Here is a 23,580-nt window from a genome sequence, read left to right on the forward strand (position 1 = left end):
ATAATCCAAGGTTTTATTGTGCATTCTCTCCAAATATACAAGAAGGAAGTTTTTCCTTTGCAGTTCCCAGAAAAATATCCTCCAGCTTTGGGCACAGTATCATTAATTTGATAGTTTCCAAATGCTGTGATGTAGATTTCTTCAATGTTTATTTAGCTGGAGGGATGTATCGTGTACTTTAGTTTTTTGTATCGTTCTCCTTAAACCTTCTGAGTTTCTTAGTTCATATGTGTTCATACAAATCATCTTGAAGTTATCTTCCAAAATTGCTTTTTATCCGAACACTATGTTAAGGTTTATGCAGTATGTCAGTCACCTCTGGTTGCTTAACCTTGGTTATTCAAAGAAGACTATTTAACCTCATTCAAACCTTTTCCGTGACAATATTCCTCAAGGTAATGTCCTCATCAAAGGACATCAATAATGTCTTGAATATTACATGAGGCCCCTGACACAGAGGAGCAGATTTCGAATCAACATTAGATGACCCGGAAAGTAAATGACAGTAAATGACAGTAAATGATTTGAATAATTGCATAGTCAGTGCTATTTAATATCAACTTTGTACAATAAGAACTGAAGTTGACGGTGTTTTATTGAGTCTCCATTTGTCACAAGAACGGAATAATTGGTGAAGTAGTACTTCAATTATGATGAAAGGAAGACTCTGAGGAGAGACACACACTTACCTCCAAAGGTATTGAAACATGGAATTCCTTTATTTTTGCTGCAAACTATAAACATGAAGGTTTCACAAACGAGTTAATTGTGTACTTTTGTACTTAGTTAGCTCAAATCATTGTATGTTGCTATTGTCGTAAACGGAGGGCCCACTATTCCAATGTTTGCCAACCAGCGGTATGTGAAAACATTTAATCGATTTCCGTGATTAATAATGTGACACGGCCAAGCCAAAATCACAACAGTTAATTGACTCCAATTAACTTTTTTTTCTCCTTCTTGGTAAGCATGAGAAAGAGAAGGCACATGGAGGAGGGGTATGTGGAGCCTCCTCGTTCATCCGTCCAATTTCCGAAAGCCCTTTCTGCTCTGATTTAAAAAAAATAAAAATAAAAAAATAAAAATAAATCTACTGATGCTGCCCCAAAGAAAGGCAACTTGGGTCTGTTCTACATATAGCTCATCAGTGATGGGACACTAGTTTACTACGAACAATTAAAACAGAAGCATATTTATGTATTTATGTTTGTAATTATGTATGTATTTAACATGGTAAATTTTTTTGTGTACTAAATATTCTGCATTTTGTGATTTTAAAAATGTAATATATTCTTTAATGCTTTGTTTCAGATATTTTACATTTAAATGCCTGCTTAAAGGGGATTCAAAGTAGCTCCTTTTTTTTTGTTATTCAAGTAACTGTTATGAGTTACTATTATATAACAAAAGCTAGTATATTCTTTTATTCTGATCAGTATATATATATTTTTTAATTTATAGCTATTATTGTAATTATTTTCAAAGCAACATTTTTATGTTTATGTTTCAGGTAAAAATAATGCGTAAGAATTGAATGTTAAAAATTAAGGAAACAAAATAAAATGATTTTCATTTTAATAATCAGTTTTGTTAAGTTCTACTTTTGGAGAATCATCAACACGCATAAGTGAAGGTGTACTCGAGGTATGACAAAAAGGTTTGGGGGTACACATGTCAAAATAGGTTGGGAACCACTGCATTATACTATATGGAATGTACTTAAAATGGAAGTCAACCCAAAATTATGTTTTACAATAATTATGCTCCATGTAGTCCCATTCGTCTAAACCCATGTATTCTAATTGATATTATGCGTGTGGAATATGACTTAAGCAGCAAAATCCATCTGTTTTTATCCATCTCAGGGGCCGGTCATTTTGCCACTTGCTGTCATCTGAAAACAATATCACAGTTGCTCAAGGCTCAGATAAGGACCAATCACGGCTCACCTATTTTCTGAAAATGATCAGATTGCCGCGTTTAGACAAGTGGGGGGGATCACATACAACATATTATTACAAAGAACATTTTTGGGTTGACTTCACCTTAAAGAACTACTAAGAAACTACATGTCCGAGTAAAATGTTGAGGCAGATCAAAGAAAACAGCAGCAGATATGTCTTGTCATGAATTGTGAGAGCTGTAAAGAAGGCCCAGAAAAAAAGAGAGAGAAAAGTTTCCTCATCGGGTTACATGGATGAACAACCTCTATAAATGATGACACAAACGCTACTGCCGTGTTTATAGTAAATGGGTCATTCCAGAATTGGAGGACATTTTCTTTTACCACCAAAAAATAGTGATAATAGTAATAACCCTCAAAGCACATTATGCAGAAACATGCACTTGTTGTGTAAACTATAACTATCTCGACTATTTAACTTTGACGACTGTAACTGTATCTGTAGAAAAAGTGATTCCTAAATATGTTTTTACTATTTTATTTATTTTTTAAATACTATTACCTCCCTTTTGATTAACTCAGATAGGCCTATTAGGTATAAAATATTAAAACTTTTGTATTTTTTTTATTGTATCCGACATAGGAATACATTAAGGTGAATTTTAGAGGGTCCACTAAATACCACTTTTAAGCAATCTGATTCATGCCCCTTCTTTGTAAACTTAAAAGTCTGCTCAAACCCAATAGTGATTTCTGATGATATTGACATTAAAAACACATACAGCACAGAAGAGGGAAAAGAGAAAACATTTACAATGTGGATAATATAGACATCAAAGGGCCTTAAGTAAAGGACCTTACGGTGAACCCGGCTCAGGAGAAATGCTTCGAGATGATCTGGGAGTTAAGTATCTGTGGGCGTTGCACTGAAAAGTAGAAGATTTTGACATCTTCATCTGGTTCAATTTTTCTTTATATCAAAGGCCTCGCTACTCCTTGGCAGGATAAAAAACATGTTTATTTCCCTCTTGGTTTTCTTTGTTTCTGTGAGTGAGTGAGAGGTGCAGATAGTGCCGGGAGTCTGTACCTATGCAGGGAGAGATGCTTGTTGGATTAATTTGAGAGAATGACAGAGCGGTTGTCAACTCTGACTGTTTCATCTGGTCTTTTAATTGAAAATGCAGTAGCTTGCTTCTGCAAAATCTTCAGGACAAAGTAAATGAGTGACAGAAAAAAAGGAAATAGTGCCTACTTTGTGTGTTTTTCTTTGACTGGTTTTAATAACCCGTGATGTATCTACATTGCTTGTTTACCGACGATGGGTGTTAGACTGGGGTCATTTGTGTTGCTATGCTACTGCAATAGAGCAGAATCAGTATGAGGCGTTCCAGCCGAGAAAGTATGTAACAAAATGTTGCCATCTAGTGGTCACTCTAATGCTAAAACACATCACACTAAACGTCTACAAGGAGCACCAAAATCATAACAAATTCTAAACAAATAAATATTTTTAATTTATTACACTATTTTAAAGACATGTGGCAAATATGAAAAATATCAGATTTTGTTTAGGAACTTCATCCAAGTTTACAGAACAATCACTGGACTGCAGGAAAATTAAAAGCAAACGTGTGGATGTCATATTCAGACATGTGGAAAGCCGTTTGAGCATTTATTCGATATCCTTGATATCCAACTAATTGTACAGTGTGTCTTCACTAGCAAGACTATTCAGTACACTAGTAGAACGAATAGGCCGCACTAGTACAGTGTTGGAGTGGTGCTATGAAAGCTTTTTACTGTACCATAAAAACTTCTGCGCACACACACAATGGTGTAGTGTAGTAGCCCCTTAAGTGTAAAACACACTTGACTTGAGTTTTTGTCTTCTTGTGTTTAGAACTGATGCCCAGTAAATTTGAAGGGAAAGGATCAGGAAGAGACTGAGCCCGCGTCACTATCAGCGTCCGTGGAGTCATATTCGTCAGCAGACTCAGTGAGCGCTGGGTAGGGCCTCGGCTGGTCCAGGTTGACATATGTGACATTCAGACTGATGTAGTGTTCTCCCTCCAGGCTTAAGAGGATGGTGGTGATGGCTGCCACCAACGTAGCAAAATTAGGCCTCAATTCTGGATCAGGGTCCCAGCACTCGAGCATAATGCTATACCTGAAATGACAAAAATCACTTTGAGTGAGGGAGGGCTGTGCAAAATTCAGAATTCAATTCAATTTGATGGATGGATTTGAATCGACTCCACCCACAGGATGTTGAATTGAATTTGAATTAGAGGATGTGGAATTGAATTTAATGCAATCGAGAGAAACTCATTCTCATTACATATCAATGAGAATGAGACAGTGTATTTCACTAGTGTGCTCCAAACACAATGTCAAAAATGTTTGTGCAGCCATTATAAAGACTTAAAGCAAGGTATTATGGGAAATTAAGTGCTGTATTACAATACTATGAAACAATTTCAAAATGTTTTTATCATTTTAATGATCCGTTTTATCTGAGTAGGCTTTTAATATTAAGAAAAACAATTTAAATATTATGTACATAAAGTCCCTAAAATAATATTTGTGTGAAATTCATCTTGCTTGTTGCAAAGCTTCATTGTTGAATAAACTTGATTTATTTATTTATTTTATTGTTTTTTTAAATTACTTCTTTACCTTGTAACTGAACTCTGGGGAGAAACGGGGCAGAGACAGTAAGACTTGTCTTCTTTCTGCTCCTTTTTATTCAACACTGAATAATTTTGTTTTATATTGTCTTTTCTTTCTTTTAGAAATGAATGAAATAAACGATTTAAATGGAAAAAAATGCATAATGAATTTCTTTGAATTTCATGGCATTTCAATTCTGCTTCCAGTTTTGCCAACTCAATTCAAATTCAAGAGTTGAATTGGAATGATTGTAGGGTTTTTCTCAATTCAATTCTGAATTTCGGACAGTCCTGGAGTGAGGATGGAACGGCGATACCAACGCTCTCGCATCAAGCCACATATTTTGTCCCATTTCGTTGACAAATTTGCTGTAATTATGAAATTAGCAATGTAGCAATCAGCTGTGTGCTCATTTTAGCAAGCTCACTATGCAAGTCAATTTGGGAGCAAATCAATGAGATCATCATGATTTCAGTATTCACACATTTCGAAAGCTTTTTCTGATGTAAAATGGGTGCTCAGTGAAGGTTGGGAAATACTGCCCGAAATAATGAAGAATGAATGGCTTATCTATTCTAATCTATCACATGCAAAGGGATTTGTCATTACAATATTTTCTAAAGAAAACATGTTTCGTGGTAACATTTCTCCAGTGTGTCTGTTGTACATATTAACTAAACTACAAAACTCAAACAGAGCATTGCTTAACATGCTGAAATACCAAGTGTTGGACAATTCAGATTTCACACTACTGAGTCACCATATGTACATATTGCCAAGCGTCTACCTATTCTCCTCCATCTTGTGAGTACGCATAAAGAAGAACTACCGGTAGTATTACTGGATGAAATCAGTAGCCTGACTGAGGCAGCAGCCATAGCAATGACTGACAATTCAACAAATCATTTTTTTTATTGTACCACTTACAAAGGATCAGGGCAATACTGAGGCTGGGGAAGCCGCCTGCCCTTCAATAAGTAGTGCGTTATGTCATACGGGTCCACTTCAGGGTAAGGACTTGCACCTCTGGTCAGCATCTCCCACATCAGCACGCCAAAGGACCACTGCTCCCAAGACACCAAAAGTGACAAAATATTAATACATGCAACACCATGCATACTATTATGCACCCAGTAATTACTTGAAACTCGGCAATAGAGAGGAGGACAATGTTTGAAGGGTGTATGGTATTTAAATCACATGTAGCATATATGTGGCAAAAGGGTCCTCGTGTAAAAAAAAAAAATCAAAATTGAGATATTCAGATATACTTAATTCCCTTTCAAATGATATATAGTACATGGACGTACATCAAAAATTGACAACGTTACAGCAATTTTAATGTTATTTTATTTTGTATTTTGTATGTTAATTAATTTTAATGCAGGTTGAAATCCCTAGTTTTGATAAAAAGGGGTTTAAAGTTTTGCTACTTGCATCTTTCAAATGTCCATAGCAACCAGTGCCTTAGGGAAAATATATTGACCCCAAATTTTCATGAAGTGTTAAAATATCACTGGAAAGTCCATTCCAATAACAGGTTAGGACATCATCCGAGATTTGAACCCTTTAAAAGTTTTGGAAGTTTGACCTCTCAACCAATGAAATCAGACTCAAATTTCAAGATCACATTCAGTTTACAATTCATCTTCTGAGGCACCAGCCAAAGTTCGGTTATGGTATTCTTGCTCTTTGTGGTATTTTCTTGCTTAAATTAGGTCATATTACAGCAGTGCGAAATTAGTTTTGATAATTTTGTGTGAATTAAAAGATGATTTGCCATTTGGTGTGGCCTGTGACAAGTAAGTTTGATGATAACATCATGGGTGTTGTGTCTCAAATGCTTTTGGTAAAAAAAAATGAAAAAGAAAATTGTTTTGCTTACCACGTCAGACTTAGAAGTGAATTTCTGTGTCTGTAAACTTTCAATGGCCATCCATTTGACAGGTAGCTTAGCCTTTTTGTGATCTTGAATACTGTAGTACTCCTTATCAAAAACATCTCTGGCCATACCAAAGTCTGCCACCTTGACTGTATAAGACTCATCCAACCTAAGATAGAAAACCAAAATATTACGGTTGTGCTAAAAAGTTTACATACCTGTAAACTTATGTGCACGACTATATGTAGTAGGTATGATTTTTTTGCAAGTCTCTTTAACCTACATGCAGTTGCGTGCTGCGAGATCTCTGTGCACAAACTTCTTCTGAGCCAAATACTCCATCCCCTTGGCAACCTGCAGTCCGAAGCCAATAAGATCTTTCACAGTGGGGTTCTAATCAAAACACATGGCAGTCACAATGAATGCAGTCAGATGGGAGTGTTGCTCTGCGTTTGATTTAGATCAAGAATATCCACTGTTGGAAGTCACAGACCCTCTTCTCGCAGCGTATGAAGTGCCGCAGGTCTCCATGTTTCATATATGGCAGAACCACCAGAGGAAGACCTTCCTGTGGCAGGAGGATTCCCAGCAGAGACAGCACATTGGTGTGATGGAAACCCTTCATTATGATTCCTTCCTTCAAAAACTGCTCCACCTCCTCAACATCTGTTATTCCTAATCACACGCAATGATTGTTTTTAAAATGGCCACTCAGTAAAACCCTTGAAATTGCTTATACCATAAACTAGCACAAACACGACTCACTATTCAAAGACTTGACAGCACAGTGTATTTCTCTGTGGCTGTGGTCTGTGAAGTAGCCATGATAGACTGTTCCAAAATGACCTGCAGGAAAGACAGAAAATGGCACAGAATAATCTCCCCCAAATGTACTTGAGTTTTTTCTTACCCTTGCCAATGATCCGATGGTGTTGCACAAGGAGCATTTCAGCAGGAATAAGAACATCCTTAACCTCCTCCAATAACTCTGGCCTGAAACTGGAAATGGAAATTTTCTCTGCAGCCATTAGAGGAGTGAGAGTAATGTCGATACTGCCTGCAGCGTAGGATAGGCTGGGGAAGGCCACAGGCCCACCGACGGGACTTGAAGCATTAAGCGATACTACAAAGAAAAACAGAGGAAAGGTTACGAAGAAACGAGGTTTTAAAAAAAAAAATTACAAATTTATAAAATTTATAAAAATACAAACAAAAATTCTTAAAAAAAATTAATAAGCAACTGGAACTATATTTTATGTTAACAAACCTAACTAAAACAAATTATAATTATCGTGAAAATGTCCTTTAGTTTTCGTCTTTGCCAGTTAATATCATACATGAGCTTTCGGGGTTGGGTGTAAATTTATTTATTTTGGTATTACTGTTCGGCCGCACAGAAGAGGGAAGGTTGAACATTATTTTGGGAATTGTAGTTTAATTTATTGTATTAAAAATATTTAAGAGTTTATTTTCTTGTATTTGACAAATACTTTATTAAAAAACAAACACAAATACTAAAGATAAAAAGAAATGAAACTGAAATGAAACTAAAATGAATTAAACTAGAATGAACAAACTTCCTCCAAAAATTAATTATAACAAATGAAGATTCAGAGAGACTACTAAGAAGAGCACAGAAAAAAGGTTATTAAGAAAAGTCATCTGTCACTAAGATTTAACGAAAACGAATAACCTCAGACTTTCAGATTTACTCTTTATTACAACATTGATTAAGGGACACAATTGTTTTAAAAATCCAATGATTTCCTCCACCCTGACCGCCTGGTGGAAGGCACTAGAAATCACAAAATCCCAATGGGCTCTTTGCACAAATCCCCTACTTCTTGAACTCAATACACTCCTTCATTTCCTGTCTTTCGTGATTGGACAAACTGATTAATCCAGGTGTGTCTGGCCATTGTCGTCATGGTTACTGAGGTCAGGCATACCTAAAAAACTAAATTAAGCAATTTCGAAAAAAATTGACAAAATGAATAAAAATTAACAAACTTCCTCTAATTAAAACTAACTGAATGTAAAAATAAATAAAAGTGAAAATGAAATAAAAACTACCTATAATGAAAAATCCAAAACTATTACAACCCTTTTCTCACACAGCCAGACTGGCAACCAGTTCACTGTCAAGTTCAGTATAAGGAGTTTTTTAGTCAGAACGTCACCTCTCCTGTAGTCCCCAACCGGTGACAACTCGACACTATTTGTCCCAGAACGGCTAGCACTGTGGGTCAAACGGCTCTCCACCATGGAAGCTGAAAAACATCTCACATTGTTTTAATTATCAACCACTCATGAAGTGCACGGACAAATATAGAGAATGAAACACCAAGGATGTTCTGGTTGAGAGACTTGCATACTTCAACAACACACGCTGGTCGCTGTTGTATAAACAGGTGTGATCAAGGTCCACGCAGCTTACCTTTCTTTTTCTTCCTCAAGTGCTTCATGACAGCGAAGGCCAGCACTGCCCCGGCCACCAGAGCTGCGAGGATCCCCAGCACTATCCCCACCATGTAGTGGTTGCTCACCCTTATTACTGTGCCCACATTGTGGACCTGCCCGTTAATGGAGATCTGGAAAGCCATTATACAGTCTGTCATTCGTTTTGAAGAAAGTTTCATTACAACATTTTCAAGAAGCAGATACATTTCTAAATCTACTTAGCAGACTGGCTGTCAGAAAAAAATGATGATTTTCCTTACTTTTATATGTGCACATATATATGGACGTGTAAATCAGATTTAAATCCATGGGCAAGTTTAGGGCTCACTGAACCCACAAAAGCAGAAATCAGCATTTATTTTTTAATCTGAGAGCTACTTCTTGGGTAGTGACTACATCAAAGGAGTAACAGTTTGAAACCGATACCTTTAATGATATGTTAATAATAATTACCGTACTGATATTCATAGAGATGAATACGGTGGTTAACAGTGCTGATTTAACAGGGTAAATATCAACATGCAGCACTTTAGTTCTATATATCTCAATGACTGTTTACATTTTGAAATGATCCCTTCTTACAATATTCCTAGGAAATGACAATGTTCCATCACTGGTGAGTTATTTTCCGAACAGGCTACTTGTCACACCGCGGTGAGGTTGTCTTGTCATTTCCTGTTTTATTTTGAAAATTCAGACTCCTCTCGTTTCAGGTCACTTGCCTTTCCTCGTGTGGTGTCAGTGTCAACCCTGATTCCTGATTGTGTCCACCTGTTTCCCATTACCCTCATGCGTTAAATGGTCTGCGTCTCCCCTGTCTTGTGCCTAAGTGTTTTCGTCAGAGCCACTAAAACCAGTTACCGGCCACAGCCTTGTTGCCCTGTTCCTTGAGAGAACTTTGGTTTGTAACTTTGAATAGCCACAGTATTGTTTTAGTTAATGAGTGATTTTTGTTTTGATTGTAGTTTAGACTTCCTCCCTTTTGGAGCGCCTTTAGTTTAACTTTGAATAGCTTTTGTTTTCTCCCTCTCAACGAGGAACTTTTGTTGTTTAATAAAAGCTGCTTTAGCCTCAACCTCTATCTCTGCGTCTGGGTTCTAAAACTGCCACGATGTGTAACTTTTATGGCTATCTGCTGCCCGCCGGCACCATGTTGGTGACCCGTGCCAAACTGCCATGAAGGCTATAGGCAAAAGTCATGCACAATAATATTCTGTGTATGACTATTATGAGTACATTTACAGTGAACGCTTGTTTTTCACCACCAGCCCTGGCCCTAATTGTAAAAATCTGTGAGTAATTGACACCTCCCTAAAAAGGTTTACATGTATACTTATACTGTAAGAGCCTACATTACATGCAACAAGATGGCGGTAAAGATTTGTGTTTCTGTCGAGATCGTCTGTCTAAACTGCGCTTTATAGCAGCCTTGCCAGTAAAAGCAGTGCTTATTACTAATCTGATCTGCACCTTGGTGACAGTCATCTTTTTTGATCCAATGTCATTTTTGTTTCGATAAAGTACAGTAAATGTGATAATATTTTCACCATCCAAAGTAAATGAAAGGCTCTGTGAATGAGAAACAGGGATGCAGCTGCTTGGCTCTGTCTAAACAGCTCACTAATTAACATGTTTTGTTTTGGTTGTTCATTCCACAAGCCTAATCGTATTTTTGCAGCTTGGGGCTCTTTTTTGAAATTGCTCACTGACTTCCTGAAGACTGTAGCGGCTGTAATAATCCAATGTTATGTTTATTCTTTCTGAAAATGTTGTCTTTACGGTTTATGCAGACATTTTGGAATCTAAGATTTAACAGTTGAGTTAGTTCAGTGTTTAAATTAGGTGTTTATTAAATAATTAGGTTTAGTTCATAATAGGGTCTTTGTAGTGACTTTTGGAAACAGAACACAGGCCGCTATAGTGGAAAGTGTCCACCAGACTGACCTTCACAGGCAGTCCCTCATTTGGGATGGTTAAGTTTTTGGGTATCCTGCAGGTGATCTCATTATCCAGGACTTTCGCATCACAGTCAACACCCGCCACTGTCATAATGATGGTCATACAGGAGCTAACCAGATTTAGCTTCTGATGCTATGGACAATGAGGAAAATCATAACATTATAATGGGAAATCTGACTATTGACTATTTATCAACAGACAGCGATTCATCTTTACATGTAGTGACACTTCATCAAACCCCGGGTACAAATGCAGCTCATGTCCCTCTGTTTCAAAGGGTATCGGCTCGCCATAAGGATGGTAGGAAAACTCTTGGTTCCAAAGTCCCATTGCTCCGTCCATGTCGAAGGAAAGCTCTCCTTCCTCTGTCTCATCCCTTGGAAATACAGGAGTGACACATTCCATCCTAGTGGACAAGGCCTTGCCAATGCATTCCTAGTAAGAAATAAAAGACATTAGAATAGATATTTGAAAAGCGTACGCCTAATCTTATACATAAGCCCATTTGGGGTTGAATGCACTGTGCAACATGATCCAAAATTACAAAAATAAAAACAACTTTTATTTAAGGAAGTTTAATTCAGGAGTCATTCGTCAATTGTGATACCCTTGTCACAGGCTTCAGGTGGCTTTCATTGGGTTTGAAGTGGATGATGGTACGGTAAACAGAATCCAGGTTCTCTCCCTCAATCAAAATATTGGATCCCCTAGAGTTCATGCACAGACACATTTAAGAAATTGTTATATTCCAATAGCAGGTATTCTACTGCGCCATACGCAGTCTTACACTTCAGTATGGACAGTTACTTGTTTGCTGATTAATAGGCCAACCTGTCAAAGCTACAATCAGGCAGGACGGCTGTAATCTTGGGGTTTTCTTTGTAGTAAAAAACCTTTGTTGTGATGACAGGAGACTTGTCAATGAAAACACTGAGAGGTACGTCCCTCACCTCTGAGATGGGCTGGGACAGACAGATGATGGAGGACATATTGCCTTTAGGCATTGTGACTCTGCAAAGAGGTATACAGGTGACAGCTGACACTTAAATGGGAAGGAATACATCAGTACATGAAAATTTCAATAACACTTCAGACCTTTTTATAGGACAGGGCACATCATTGAGCGTGACTCTCTTTGTCCTTCCGGCATCCAAGTGAGCTCCAGTCACTGTGATCAATGTGCCCCCGATGAGAGGCCCATAGTTGGGCTGGATCTCTGTGATGTTGGGTATCTGCATACAACTTGATCAGCTAAGACAGAAAATATCTAAAGACGCTATGATGGCTCAAACGTAATAGTCAAAGTTACCAGAAAACTAAAGCCAGGCATTTCTGCCTTTCCGTCAATAGTATAGCGTCCCTCCACCTTCATGCCTCCCTCGCCCTCATGCACTTCCACTGTCACGTTAACTGGTTTGGACAGGTCAGTGGTCCCGGGGCGAATCTTACACACCAGGCTAAAAAACCAGTACACAAAAATATTTGGGTCAGTATGGAGGTCTGTGGAATATCTGAGAGGATTAAAATGTTTCAAGGGGTGCACTTAATCTTCTAGTATACACATACTCAACAAAAACTATAAACGGGACACTTTTGTTTTTGCTCCCGTTTTTATGAGATGAACTCAAATATCTAAAACTTATTCCACATACACAATACCACTATTTCTCTCAAATATTGTTCACAAATCAGTCTAAATCTGTGATAATGAGCACTTCTTCTTTGCCGAGATAATCCATCCAACTTCACAGGTGTGCCATATCAAGATGCCTTAGACTGCCCACACCGGATGTCGTTGATATTTGTCAACTAAGGGCATGCGAAGTCCTTTGAGACTCTTGTGTGATTAACTCTTTGACTGCCAAAAACGTTAAATGACGTTTAGTAAAAACCTACGGAGGGCCGCAAAGGACGTTAAAAGACGTTCTCCAATTTATTTTTATTTTTTGGGGGAAATGGGTGGAGGAAAGCCTTGGCCAGCTGTGGTGAAAGTTTCAAGCAGATCTAGTTAGCCTAATGACTATTTTTGGCCCCTAGATGGCAGCAATGACTCTCTTTTGACAAGATTGGGTAGGCGTCAGTAGAAGACGTGAGGCGGAGCTAGAGGGGACAATGGCTGGGGAAGGGAAGAGAACATGGCGACCGGTTGCAAGCAGCTCACGCTCGAGCAGTTTTTTTCAAAGACGAAAAGCATCGACCAACGCTAAAGAGCACATTGATGACGACGATGATCATCATCGATGATGATGATGGTGACTCCGAGGTTGGAAGCGTTGACGCGGCAGTAGAAGACGTGAGGCGGAGCTAGATGGCTGAGGAAGTGAACAATGGCGACCAGTTGCAGGCAGCTCACACTTGGGAATTTTTTTCAAAGACGAAAGGCATCGACCAACGCTAAAGAGCACATTGATGACGACGATGATCATCATCGATGATGATGATGGTGACTCCGAGGTTGACGCCGAAGTTGGAAGCGCTGACGCGGCGGCTATGACGACGTCATAAAGGTTCACGGGCTAGCGATGCTAACACCGGAAAACGCGGAGCACAACCGAGCACGCTCAGGCGGACGTTCAATTGGACGACGAAGAGTGCCCCGAGTCCAATGCATATTCATCGGAGGAGTGGGTACAGTCTGCTACTTGTTATTCCCCGGAAAAAAAGGCCGTCAAGAAAGTGTAACGTCTGCACGCGAAAAGGACAATCGAAGTGAAACGAATCTGTTGTGCAAATCCTGCTCCCTCTCCTTGCACGCAGGTTAGTGTTACAAAAAGAAAAACAGTTTTTGAAACATCCACATAATTGTAAATAGTACCACAGTTGCACACATTTGTAAATAGTTTGCGAAATTGTTTTGTCAAATTGTTACACTGTTGAATGGAAATAAACGTATTTTGCAAACTAAAAACACTTTTTCATTGTTGGTGGTGGTGTATTACAGAAGTAAAGCACTATTTAGGTGTTTGTGGCATCATTCATGGACAAAAAGAAGTGTAGAATTCACTAGAGTGCATGAAATAACATCGTTTCACAAAAAGCTCTTTTTCTCCGTTTTTTGTTTCAAAACAGAGCATTTCGGTGAAACTAACCATTTTCTATTGTTGATTACTGAAGAACGGAATAAGGTAGAAACAAACTTTTTTTTCTGATGAAAGATGAGAGTTCAATGTTTCATTTGGTAGTATGTGTGTTTCGATAGTCCAAACACAACATTTTCTGTGGACCTTGAAAGATCAGTCAAAATGCTTAAATCGGCTGGCACTGGCGACATCCCGTTTCTGAAAACGTCTGGCAGTCAAAGAGTTAAGGGCTATATAAATACTGTACACTTGACTTGATTTGACTAGAAATGCTGATATTGTGTATGTGATCAAAGTTTTAGATCTTTGAGTTCATCCAATAAAAAGAAGGAGCAAAAACAGAAGTGCTGCGTTTATATTTTCGTTGAGTACATATATATATAAAAAAAATAAATACTTTGCAATGGTTTTATGTTAAAGTATCAATCAAAAATAACTCTGATAATTATTTTTCCCAAAATTGCCCAGACCGAGTGTAGACTACAAAGAAAGTTGACACTTAGAGCATGCAAATTCTGAGGGTCATTCGTCACTATGTAAGATACCAATATGAATAAATACTTCCAATACAACAGATGCCCTGTTCAGCAAATTGAAGCTCACATAATTCACTCACTGTGTGTTGTTACTCTTGACAGGAAGCACAATGCATGATGTCTGTCCCAGTCTAACCTGGTGGGTTCTGGAGGTAATTGCGGGTCTTAGGGGTGACTGGAACTCCCATCCACACACTGTTAACTCTGTCTGACCATCAGGGGGAGCGGTTCGTGGAAAGAACTGTGTCAATAAAGCAGAATTTAGCACTATTTGGAAATGCAACCTCTATTGGGTATGAAATGATGAATATTTTATATATTTATAATATTTAATTCAGAAATCGAGAACAAGGCTAACCCCGGTGATCCGTGGTGGGCAGGAATCGTTCCTCCACTGACTCGGGCACTCGCTCTCCCATGAACATTCCCCTGAGCACCAGCCACAGCCCACGAACTTTGGGGCTGTCAGGCACATGGCACAAGTCAGGAAGTGTTGACATCCCGGTCCTCTCTGAGGAACCCGAATCATCTGGAATACAGGTGAACAATTCGAAGTAAATCAGAGAAGAAAGAGTCTGACTTGTTCTTTCAATTCTGTTATTATAGTTAGGGATGTTATTTTCACTTATACCTTGTCTCCTACCACAAAAAGGAGATACTCTGATGAGTAGACTGCAGCAATGGATGAGATCCTTTGGTTCTCCACCAAGGAGTAATTAGCAAAGATAATCGGGCTGGATCTTGTCAGCACCAGCTGCAAGCGCAAAAACAATTTAAGATAAGAACGACACGTGCCATTGTTGATGGAATTGCCACAGCGGCATGTTAAAAAGAAAATGTGCCATACCTGCAACAGCCGACCCGTGGAGGTGCCAATATGGGCAACAGTCTTGTTGTCAATTGTGGTCACCAACAGAGAGGTGAGGAGGACGTTTGTCATCTGCCGGTTGAAGAGGTCCACTCTGTAGTAAGGCTGGGAAACCATGGTTGGATGGTCTCGGCATGTGGCGTTGTTCTCCATGCTCTAGTCAAAAGGCCACAAGCAGCAGACGCAGATGACACACACGCAGAACAGGACAATTATACTATCACAAGGTATAAGAACCAATCCCTGCTCAGAATAGCTCAATAAATACAGTTTATGTGAATAACTGTAAATATATAGGACAGTGGTTTTCAACCTGGGTGAGTCAGTCTCAGGGGTTCGGCGGAGGTGATCAAATGATTCGTGATGATACGCCCTGCTTGGCCATTACTGGCTGCAGGTGATCATGCTAGATTGCTTGGCGTATCTGTGCTGCTGATCATTTGGGGCGCTCGGAGGTCGACTTGTGACTGTTGTGATGGTACTTTGTGTGATTTCTTTATTGTTGTAATCCCTTCATATTAAATATGTTGAGCAAAAAAAGAAAGTGGTCGGGTGAATATGTGCAATAGGAATTCACATGTATAAAGGAACGTATGGTGTTCCACAGGGTTCAACTCTGGGGCCTCTTTTGTTTTCATGGTATCTGCTACCCCATGGTTCCATCTGAAGAAAAAGCGGTGGTTTTTAAAGTGCTCTATAAAGTTGAATTCAGTGATGGGAGTCAGTGTCCTAACTAGCAATTCTAGTCCAGCAAAACTAGCTATCTTTTTTCTTTCTTTTTATGAAAAATGAATCTTTTTTTAAATTATTATTAAAGAAGGGTTTGGTGACGGCGCATCGGAAACTGGTGGGGTTCAGTACCACCAACAAGGTTACAACCACAGGTCTAGGAAAATATTCAGACACTATAGATTTACTTTCTTTTCATCAGTCATCTGAGCTTGAATGGGACACTTGATACGTGGCTGTTGTGTCCCACAGGTTATTGATCTGGGAAATAAATTATTAAATGTTTCCACGTTCCTCCTTCAATGTGCTCACGTACCTTAGGGGAAGCTATACGTACGCCTGGTTGCGAAACACTGGGCTACATACATTAATCATAAAACTGTATATACTGTATACACCATGAACTATTACAAAACACTTTAAGACTCATCTTACAAAGTTACACTAATATTAATAATTGAAAAAATACAGGTTATAGATGAATTGATTATGGAAAAAAGAGTGTGACTATGCATTTACCTGCACATGGGGAGGACACTCTTCTAATCCTAAATTCTAGCCGTAACTTCCACTAACATACAAAAATGTTACACTCTAAAAACAGTTGGGCAAAAAAAACAATGTATGTCAAAAATGGACAGACCCACTTTTGTACAAAACAAAACAAAACAAACAAACAAAAGACATAAAGTTGGTTCAAATTGATCCAAGCAGCCGATTAGTCAATTTTTTACCCAATTTGTGTTATTTTTGACGCAACTGTTTTTTGGGTCACTCAGTCGACTCGAGATGTATCACTTCAACAAACTTCCTTGAGATCAATTACTGCTTTCCTATTAGACATCTTAACACATTTTAGAAAGTGCAAAAAAATGCCTTGAAAATAAAACAAATTTCAGTGAGGATAAGCTACGGGGGGGGGGGGGGTTGTGAATATGATGGGGTTCACTGTATTGTGGTTCAGATTTTAAAAAGGAGTACAAGTGATACAGAAATAGAAATAACATCCACCTTTATACTAAAGCTACAGTAATAGTCCATTCAATATTGTACAGAATACACAGATGCATATTGCTTGTATGTGTCAAGGCAATTTTGCTCAAGTCGTGCCAAGAGGCCCAAAGTCCAGTTCCGTTGACGAAGGAATAAGTCACATTTAGTCACAAGAAGGTAAGACTCGTGAAAAAATGGCATACAACAAATATGCTGTTCTAATATAATCATTAGATGATTTATTATTGCAAGATTAATGATGCTGCAACAGTAATAGGAATATTACCCTGTAGCTATAGAAACAGAGCAGCTTGTCTTACTGTTTGGACGAAGTAGATACTGGTCTAAAGGCTGACGTGACATCACTTTTTAAGTCAGTAAACGATAGGTAGAAAAAAAGGTTTCATTTTCACGATGTATAAACTTCCCCTATTTTGTCGGGTGCTAAGCATGTTTTCATGACACAGAGTAAACCTGAAATTGAACTGGGGGTGAATCATGTGGTTTTCTCAAGCAGGTATGATAGCAAAGACATTTAATATTTGTGAGGCAAGTGTGGCGCAATTGGCAGCTCTGATGTTTGGATTGACTCACAAATGAAAAAAAAAGAAAAAAGATTTCAGTGTGTTAGGCAGTGCTGGCAGGTTACCATGCGTGAACTCAAGACAAGTCTCGTGTGAGGTGTGTGATAAATTTGCGTGAAGGTGGGTTAGACTGGATGTTGGCACTTTTGCAGACACCTAAGGGCTGACATGCTTTTTTTTAAGGGGTACTGAACGCTACAGCTGTCAAAATTAGTCGACAAGTAATCGATTGTCAAATTAACCCATTTGCTCCCAAAAAACTATAAATGTTATATTTTAAATGTTTTAAGTGTCCCAAAGATGTATTTATACATTTTTATGGGTTTTTTTTATGCTAGAGCACACAGAAGGCTTTGATGCAGCCTCAGAACTGCAGAGAATGGGTGAAGCAATGGTAGTTATTACAAAAACGGCCAGCAGGTGGCAGCAGAGTATAAGAGATCAACCAGGGCCATGTTGCAAACAAGCCGATTTCCCCACAGTTCTAAACAGATTTTTGAATAATGATGAAACTTAGCTATATTGTAATGCTAATTGCTGCAAAAACAATAACAGATAGAAATATATGTTTTTCCTGCTGAAAGAAGGGACTCTAATCTTTTGGTAGGTTTCATGTTTTTAAGACTAGAATACAATCAAATCCAGTAAAAGAGCTGGGAGCGAAGGGGGTTGCTTCAATGAAAATGGCTGGGAGTGAATGAGTTAATCGACAACTATTTTAATAATCAAGTAACAATTTTCAACCATTTTTTATTTAAAATTGTCCAAATGATCTGATTCCAGCAGCTCAACAGTAATTATTCACTGATTTCGGTAGTCCTTCATGATGAAGATCATCTGTGTTTAATCAAAATAAGACATTTGCAAACATCTGTTTTTAATTTGGAAAACAATGAATGAGCCAGTAACATAGCACAACCCCCTTTTTTTATCACTATACGAATGTGAGATATGAAATTTCAATGTCTGTCCCATTGAACATGAATGGGGAAAAGTTGATATTTAAGGTTAAATTGTGCAAACACTGTAAGTAATGTGAAATCAGATGATATATAGCCCAGGAGGAGTGAATTTTTAAAGCAAGTTGAAATTTGAACGGTGTAGATCGGAAGTATTATGTGGAAGTTTTTAGATGGCAAAAAAGTGCGGAGAATAAAAATCACAATAATTTCTGCTTCAGCATACCCACAGAAATGCATACTTGTATGAGCAATGATGGTAAATGGCAAAAAGTGTTTCACTTCTAGAAGAGCAGACAGATGTTTCTGCGAAAAAACTGATTCATTGACTACAGCCTTCTCATTAGTCATATTTGGTGCACTTGTACTCATTCTGCCAATCCCCACTAACCCGAGCAGACCTATGAGCAACATGCTACGATTACATTGCACAACTACACATAATTCCCATGATAATGATACTGAAGACAGTAAAATAAAAAAGTAAACAAAAGAATCTTGAATTAAAATGAAATTATGTCATGGATGTCCGTAACCAAACAAATCTAAATCATGATATTGCATTTGGGAGATTCTATGGTTTGTTGTGGCTCTCCCCTTTTTGTTGTGATTTTTCTTGAATAAATCAAACTTAGCCTCCCATCCAGTACAACTCTGTACATTTCTGTCAACAACTGCTAAATTGGATCATAATGTCCCTTTATAAAGTGAAAGACAAAAGAAAACCCATCTGCATTATATGCAGCCCGAGATGCAAGTCACTGTGACGGCAGTTGACTCACCTCATGAGGACAGCTTTCGCAAGGCTGGAAGTGGCAAAGTCCCCTGGAGAGTTGCTCGGGTCCAGATTCACAGCAATCATCCACCCCGTCTGCGATGGCTTCATTGACATTGTCCATGGGGAAGGCGCACAGGGCTGAATCGTGCTCTGTAACGCCATTGTCATCCGTGACGGCGAAGACCCCATAGAGGATGTCGTCCTCCTCCTCCGCCCCCAACTCTTCCGCCAGCTCCCTGCCGGCTTTGCCGAAATGTGCTGCCTGAACCACATTGTACACCACATCCTTGTAGGGTTTATTGACCACGTTCCTCCTCCGCCGTTTAGGTTCAAAACGGCACTCCAGGATGACTTCGCGGTATCGTTTCATCTCCCATTCGTTCCGAGGAAGACGGCCAAGTCGTGTTTGAAAGGGAGATGATTCCTGGTCTGGGCTCTCTCTTTGAACTGAGAGGAAGTACACAAACTCCTGAGTGAAAAAGCTGTAGACGTATTCAATGTGGTAAGTCCGCCTCAGTCCGGGAAGGACGGTCAGGCCGCGAACGTCGCTGTAGAAGCCGTCTTCTGTTGCCAGTGGTCGGCGCACGGATATAGACTTCCTGCCGTAGCGCTGAGTCACACCTTCGTTAACAGTTGCTGCAACAAAGAAGTAGACCGTGTGACCCTCCTCCACCATCGTGACTTTGGTACCAAGAGGGCTGGCGACGCAGTCAGGACAGTAGGCGGCAGAGTTTGAATCAGCTCCAAACAAACACTTGGAGGTGGAAGGTGGCTCTCCGTTGACGTTGAGTTGGTGGAAATAGCAAACACCGTACTGGGAACTTCCACAGGAATACAAATACATAAAGAGGGTGTCCAATAACAACACCTGATTGTTGGTGTCCTCCAGGAAGTTGGGGTCTCTGTCAATTTGACACAGATCACAAACCTGACATTCCGGACTTCCCACCGGCCCAGTGCGAAGCACCCATGTCTTCTCCAAGCTTCTGTTGACAGCTTCGATGACATTTTGAGAGGCTACGTACACCTCCTGGTACAAGGAGTTGTTGACAATGTTCTGGATTGGGCCACAGGCTTGGAAAAAGGGCATGGTGTAAACCACAGAGAAGTTGACTGGGTTCGGGGCCAATGAGGGACAGCTGGCCAAGGCAAAGGCCAGCAGAGTCTGAAGACAGACACACGTCCCCCACTGGGGCGTCCAGCTTGCCATCCCCACCTGAGATGCAGAGGGACAAACAGCACTCAAGGTTACCTCCAGGTACGGCGTCCGGACAAAAGCATCTTTAACACCAGCGCAGGATGTCTAGATAAAAGGAAAAGTCCAGATTGAGTACATAAACAGTCACATCATTGTTTAACCATATAAAGCCTGAACCATGAAATATATGAGAGAAAATTTGGATTATTTGTAAATACAGTACAGTCCTTTTGAACAAACAAAAAAACTTTTTTTGCAGAATCAACTTCCACATATGACTTTTGATTTGTGTCATATTTGATACATCTGGTTACAGTGCTTTCAATTCATACATTTATAACTGTCAAAAATATAATAATAAACAGACATATCAAACATATGAGATCATATTCAGCAGGGCGGGGGGGTGGTACTATACTCATGAAATAGAGGGATCAAAATGTATTGTATTTAATGGGATATGTTTGGCATTATACACTCTAAAAACAGTTGGGTCAAAAGTAACCCAATTATGGATCAAAAATGGACCGATCCACTTTATGGGTCAATTTGATCCAACCAATTTTTTGACCCAAGTAAAGGATTGTTTTACACTAAAAGACCCAATTTCTTGACTCAAAGTTGGGTCAAATTGACCCAAGTAGAGGATTGGTCCATTTTTGACCCAACTGTTTTTAGAGTGTAGGGTTACATCAGAATATGATTTTAGCATTTTAGCATTAGACACATTTTATTTGATTAGCTATGTTTAATGTTTTGGGTTATTTCAGCCTTGAGTGCCCAATATGTATTTGTTTTTTCATCTGTCCTTAATGCATAAACCACACACTAAATCGACTTTATATGATCAGAAGCCAAGTGTGTCTCAATCACAATGAACAACGCTAGTCTATTTTCTCTACCATTTATCCTGTTCAGTGTCGCGAGGCATAAACATGATAAGACAATTCTACATGACATTTTCAGGAAGTCACACTAAAAAATAACTGCATTCACGGTTTACTACCCTCAGCAATGTGTACTAGCATGGCTCTGTTTTTATTGTGTAAATACAGTATTATCTCACACTGTTGTAGTGAATCAGACAAGATGTGGTCTGTCATAAAATAGAAATGAGAGTGATGATTCCACCCAGAGTAGATTTCTGGTTTCACAAAATATAATTCACTTATTTCCCAACACAATGCAGCATTTGGAAGCGCTCCATCCTGTGCAGACATTACTTAGTCGATCATTAACTCAGTACATCACACTAAAACTGTACTCACAAACCCTGGCCCCTCTAGTTGACATTCATGTCACAACTGTTACGTGCCTGGCGAGGGAAATGATGTCCACGGACGGATGGTCTGAGGGGAGCCACGAGCAAATTGCCTGTCTGTTCATGTCTGAGCATTTCATGTACTTTCAGCAAGCAAGCAAAGTAGCCAAAATGTACTTTTATCAAGACATATTTCACATTCACTTTTTGTAAAGGCACCGAGTTATTATTCAGCCTGGGATAGTGATTTATGTGAATAATTTATGGATGCCACGTGTTTTGTTACATTTTAACAGGTCAGACTCAAGAGACGTTGAAGGTAAGTGTCTGAAAGTCAAGGGTAGGTGGGGGACACTTTAATGCCACTGATTTCTTTCAGAACATATTTGCGATCAATGTAACAAATGACTATAACTAGATTTTCATTTAGTATTATACAGTATATTTTTTACATTATTATATACAGATCAGTTTAAAGCTTTGACTGGAGGCTTAATAATTGTATTCCCCGTTTGAGAAGGTGTGGTATTGGAAACCATCAGCGTTGGTCTACACATCAGATATGATTTGGAAAATGGCAGTTGCACAATGAGACACTTCCATCAATGTGTTACAATGTGTTAGGTTCCTTGCTTGACTGCTGATTAGACAAAAGAGGATCACCGTTCTCCATCAGTCAATAGCAAGGCATCTACTGAGATTTGAAGAGGCGAGCTGATCTGCAACAAGTCATTACGTTAACGTGTTGTGACCCAGCTCAAGTATTGATTAAGTGGGAGGGAAAGGAAAGAAAAGGATGCAGAGTTGGGAATCAATGACTTTTGGGGGGCTGCTGTTTCTGATGACTGAATTATTAATTTTCCTGTATCCTTCAAAGCAAACCTGCACAGAAACGGCCTTAGAAAATAATACACTCATCTTGTGACATTCATGTGGTGGGGCCCAAATCCTTGGTAAGTTGGTAGCAGCATCCTGCATCAATTATCAACGTTCATTATTGCACAGAAACTACACTTGTTCAGTAATCACCTATGTTGTTTGTTTTTATTGGCTGTTATTTCTTAATTAGATGTTGTCTCATGCGTCATGTGAATACAAAATGAACCATTATAGTACATTACATTCGCCAAACCTAAGTTCCAAACCTTGTTTATGTGAAATACACCTCTAAAATGGGATTTCAAAATTTAATTCAGTACACAGTTTTACGTCAAAAAGTGCCCTGATCATGGTGATGCATTTTAGCTGATTTGGATAGTTGTTTTTGTTCGTGTTGGGACGTCCTACCTGTACAGGTCGTCAGCGACATCGCAGGCTGGTTCTTGTTTAACCGTTCTGCCGCGGTGATCAGTTCTCTGGTCTCAGACTTCACGTAAAGTGAGAGTGGTGAATAGGCTCGTGCCCCGAGGAGTGAGTGGGTCATAGTTTGGGTTTCTATGTTCGCGGCTGGTTTCGTGCTGTTTGCTCCTCCCCACACCTCACTTGACAGATGCCCGCTGCGCCGGTGGCGGCCACATGGGGGCCAAAATGAGATTTACTGGTTCATTGCAAACAACTATTTATACAGGTGGCATAAGTACTCGCACGGTGTATTTATTAAAGATAGCCTACGTTTGTATTAATGAATGAATACGTTTATAAAAGTAGAATGTATTGTGATTCCATCAACTTAAGTGAAAAAATTACAATCTGTTGGCACTTCATTTGTATAGTCCTTTTC

General features: G+C 39.1%; 1 protein-coding gene across 1 annotated transcript; it reads right to left on the bottom strand.

The window, feature by feature from the left end:
• Window positions 1–3,562: 3,562 nt before the first annotated feature.
• On the bottom strand, window positions 3,563–23,259 carry mst1rb (macrophage stimulating 1 receptor b). Its single transcript, XM_077573309.1, has 21 exons — window positions 23,148–23,259; window positions 19,406–20,704; window positions 15,338–15,514; window positions 15,122–15,244; window positions 14,849–15,019; window positions 14,571–14,731; window positions 12,184–12,331; window positions 11,970–12,106; window positions 11,706–11,885; window positions 11,482–11,581; window positions 11,091–11,309; window positions 10,860–11,006; window positions 8,893–9,046; window positions 8,636–8,725; window positions 7,366–7,578; window positions 7,221–7,301; window positions 6,949–7,130; window positions 6,739–6,848; window positions 6,459–6,624; window positions 5,501–5,637; window positions 3,563–4,070 (listed from the first exon to the last, which is right to left on the bottom strand). Exons 2-21 carry the CDS (start codon window positions 20,609–20,611, stop codon window positions 3,836–3,838), a joined length of 4,137 nt encoding a protein of 1,378 aa, XP_077429435.1. The 5' UTR covers window positions 20,612–20,704; window positions 23,148–23,259; the 3' UTR covers window positions 3,563–3,835.
• Between the last annotated feature and the right edge of the window lie 321 nt (window positions 23,260–23,580).

The sequence above is a fragment of the Vanacampus margaritifer genome, chromosome 8, assembly GCF_051991255.1.
Source record: "Vanacampus margaritifer isolate UIUO_Vmar chromosome 8, RoL_Vmar_1.0, whole genome shotgun sequence".
In the NCBI taxonomy this organism is placed as follows: Eukaryota; Metazoa; Chordata; class Actinopteri; order Syngnathiformes; family Syngnathidae; genus Vanacampus; species Vanacampus margaritifer.

Excerpts from the sequence above, each read along its gene's own strand:
- mst1rb (XM_077573309.1), bottom strand. The coding sequence starts at position 20,611 with ATGGCAAGCTGGACGCCCCAGTGGGGGACGTGTGTCTGTCTTCAGACT. Across the intron at positions 7,131-7,220 it reads TGCTGTCAAGTCTTTGAATA|GAATAACAGATGTTGAGGAG; the intron begins GTGAGTCGTGTT and ends GCGTGTGATTAG. Across the intron at positions 6,625-6,738 it reads CTCGCAGCACGCAACTGCAT|GTTGGATGAGTCTTATACAG; the intron begins GTAGGTTAAAGA and ends TTTCTATCTTAG.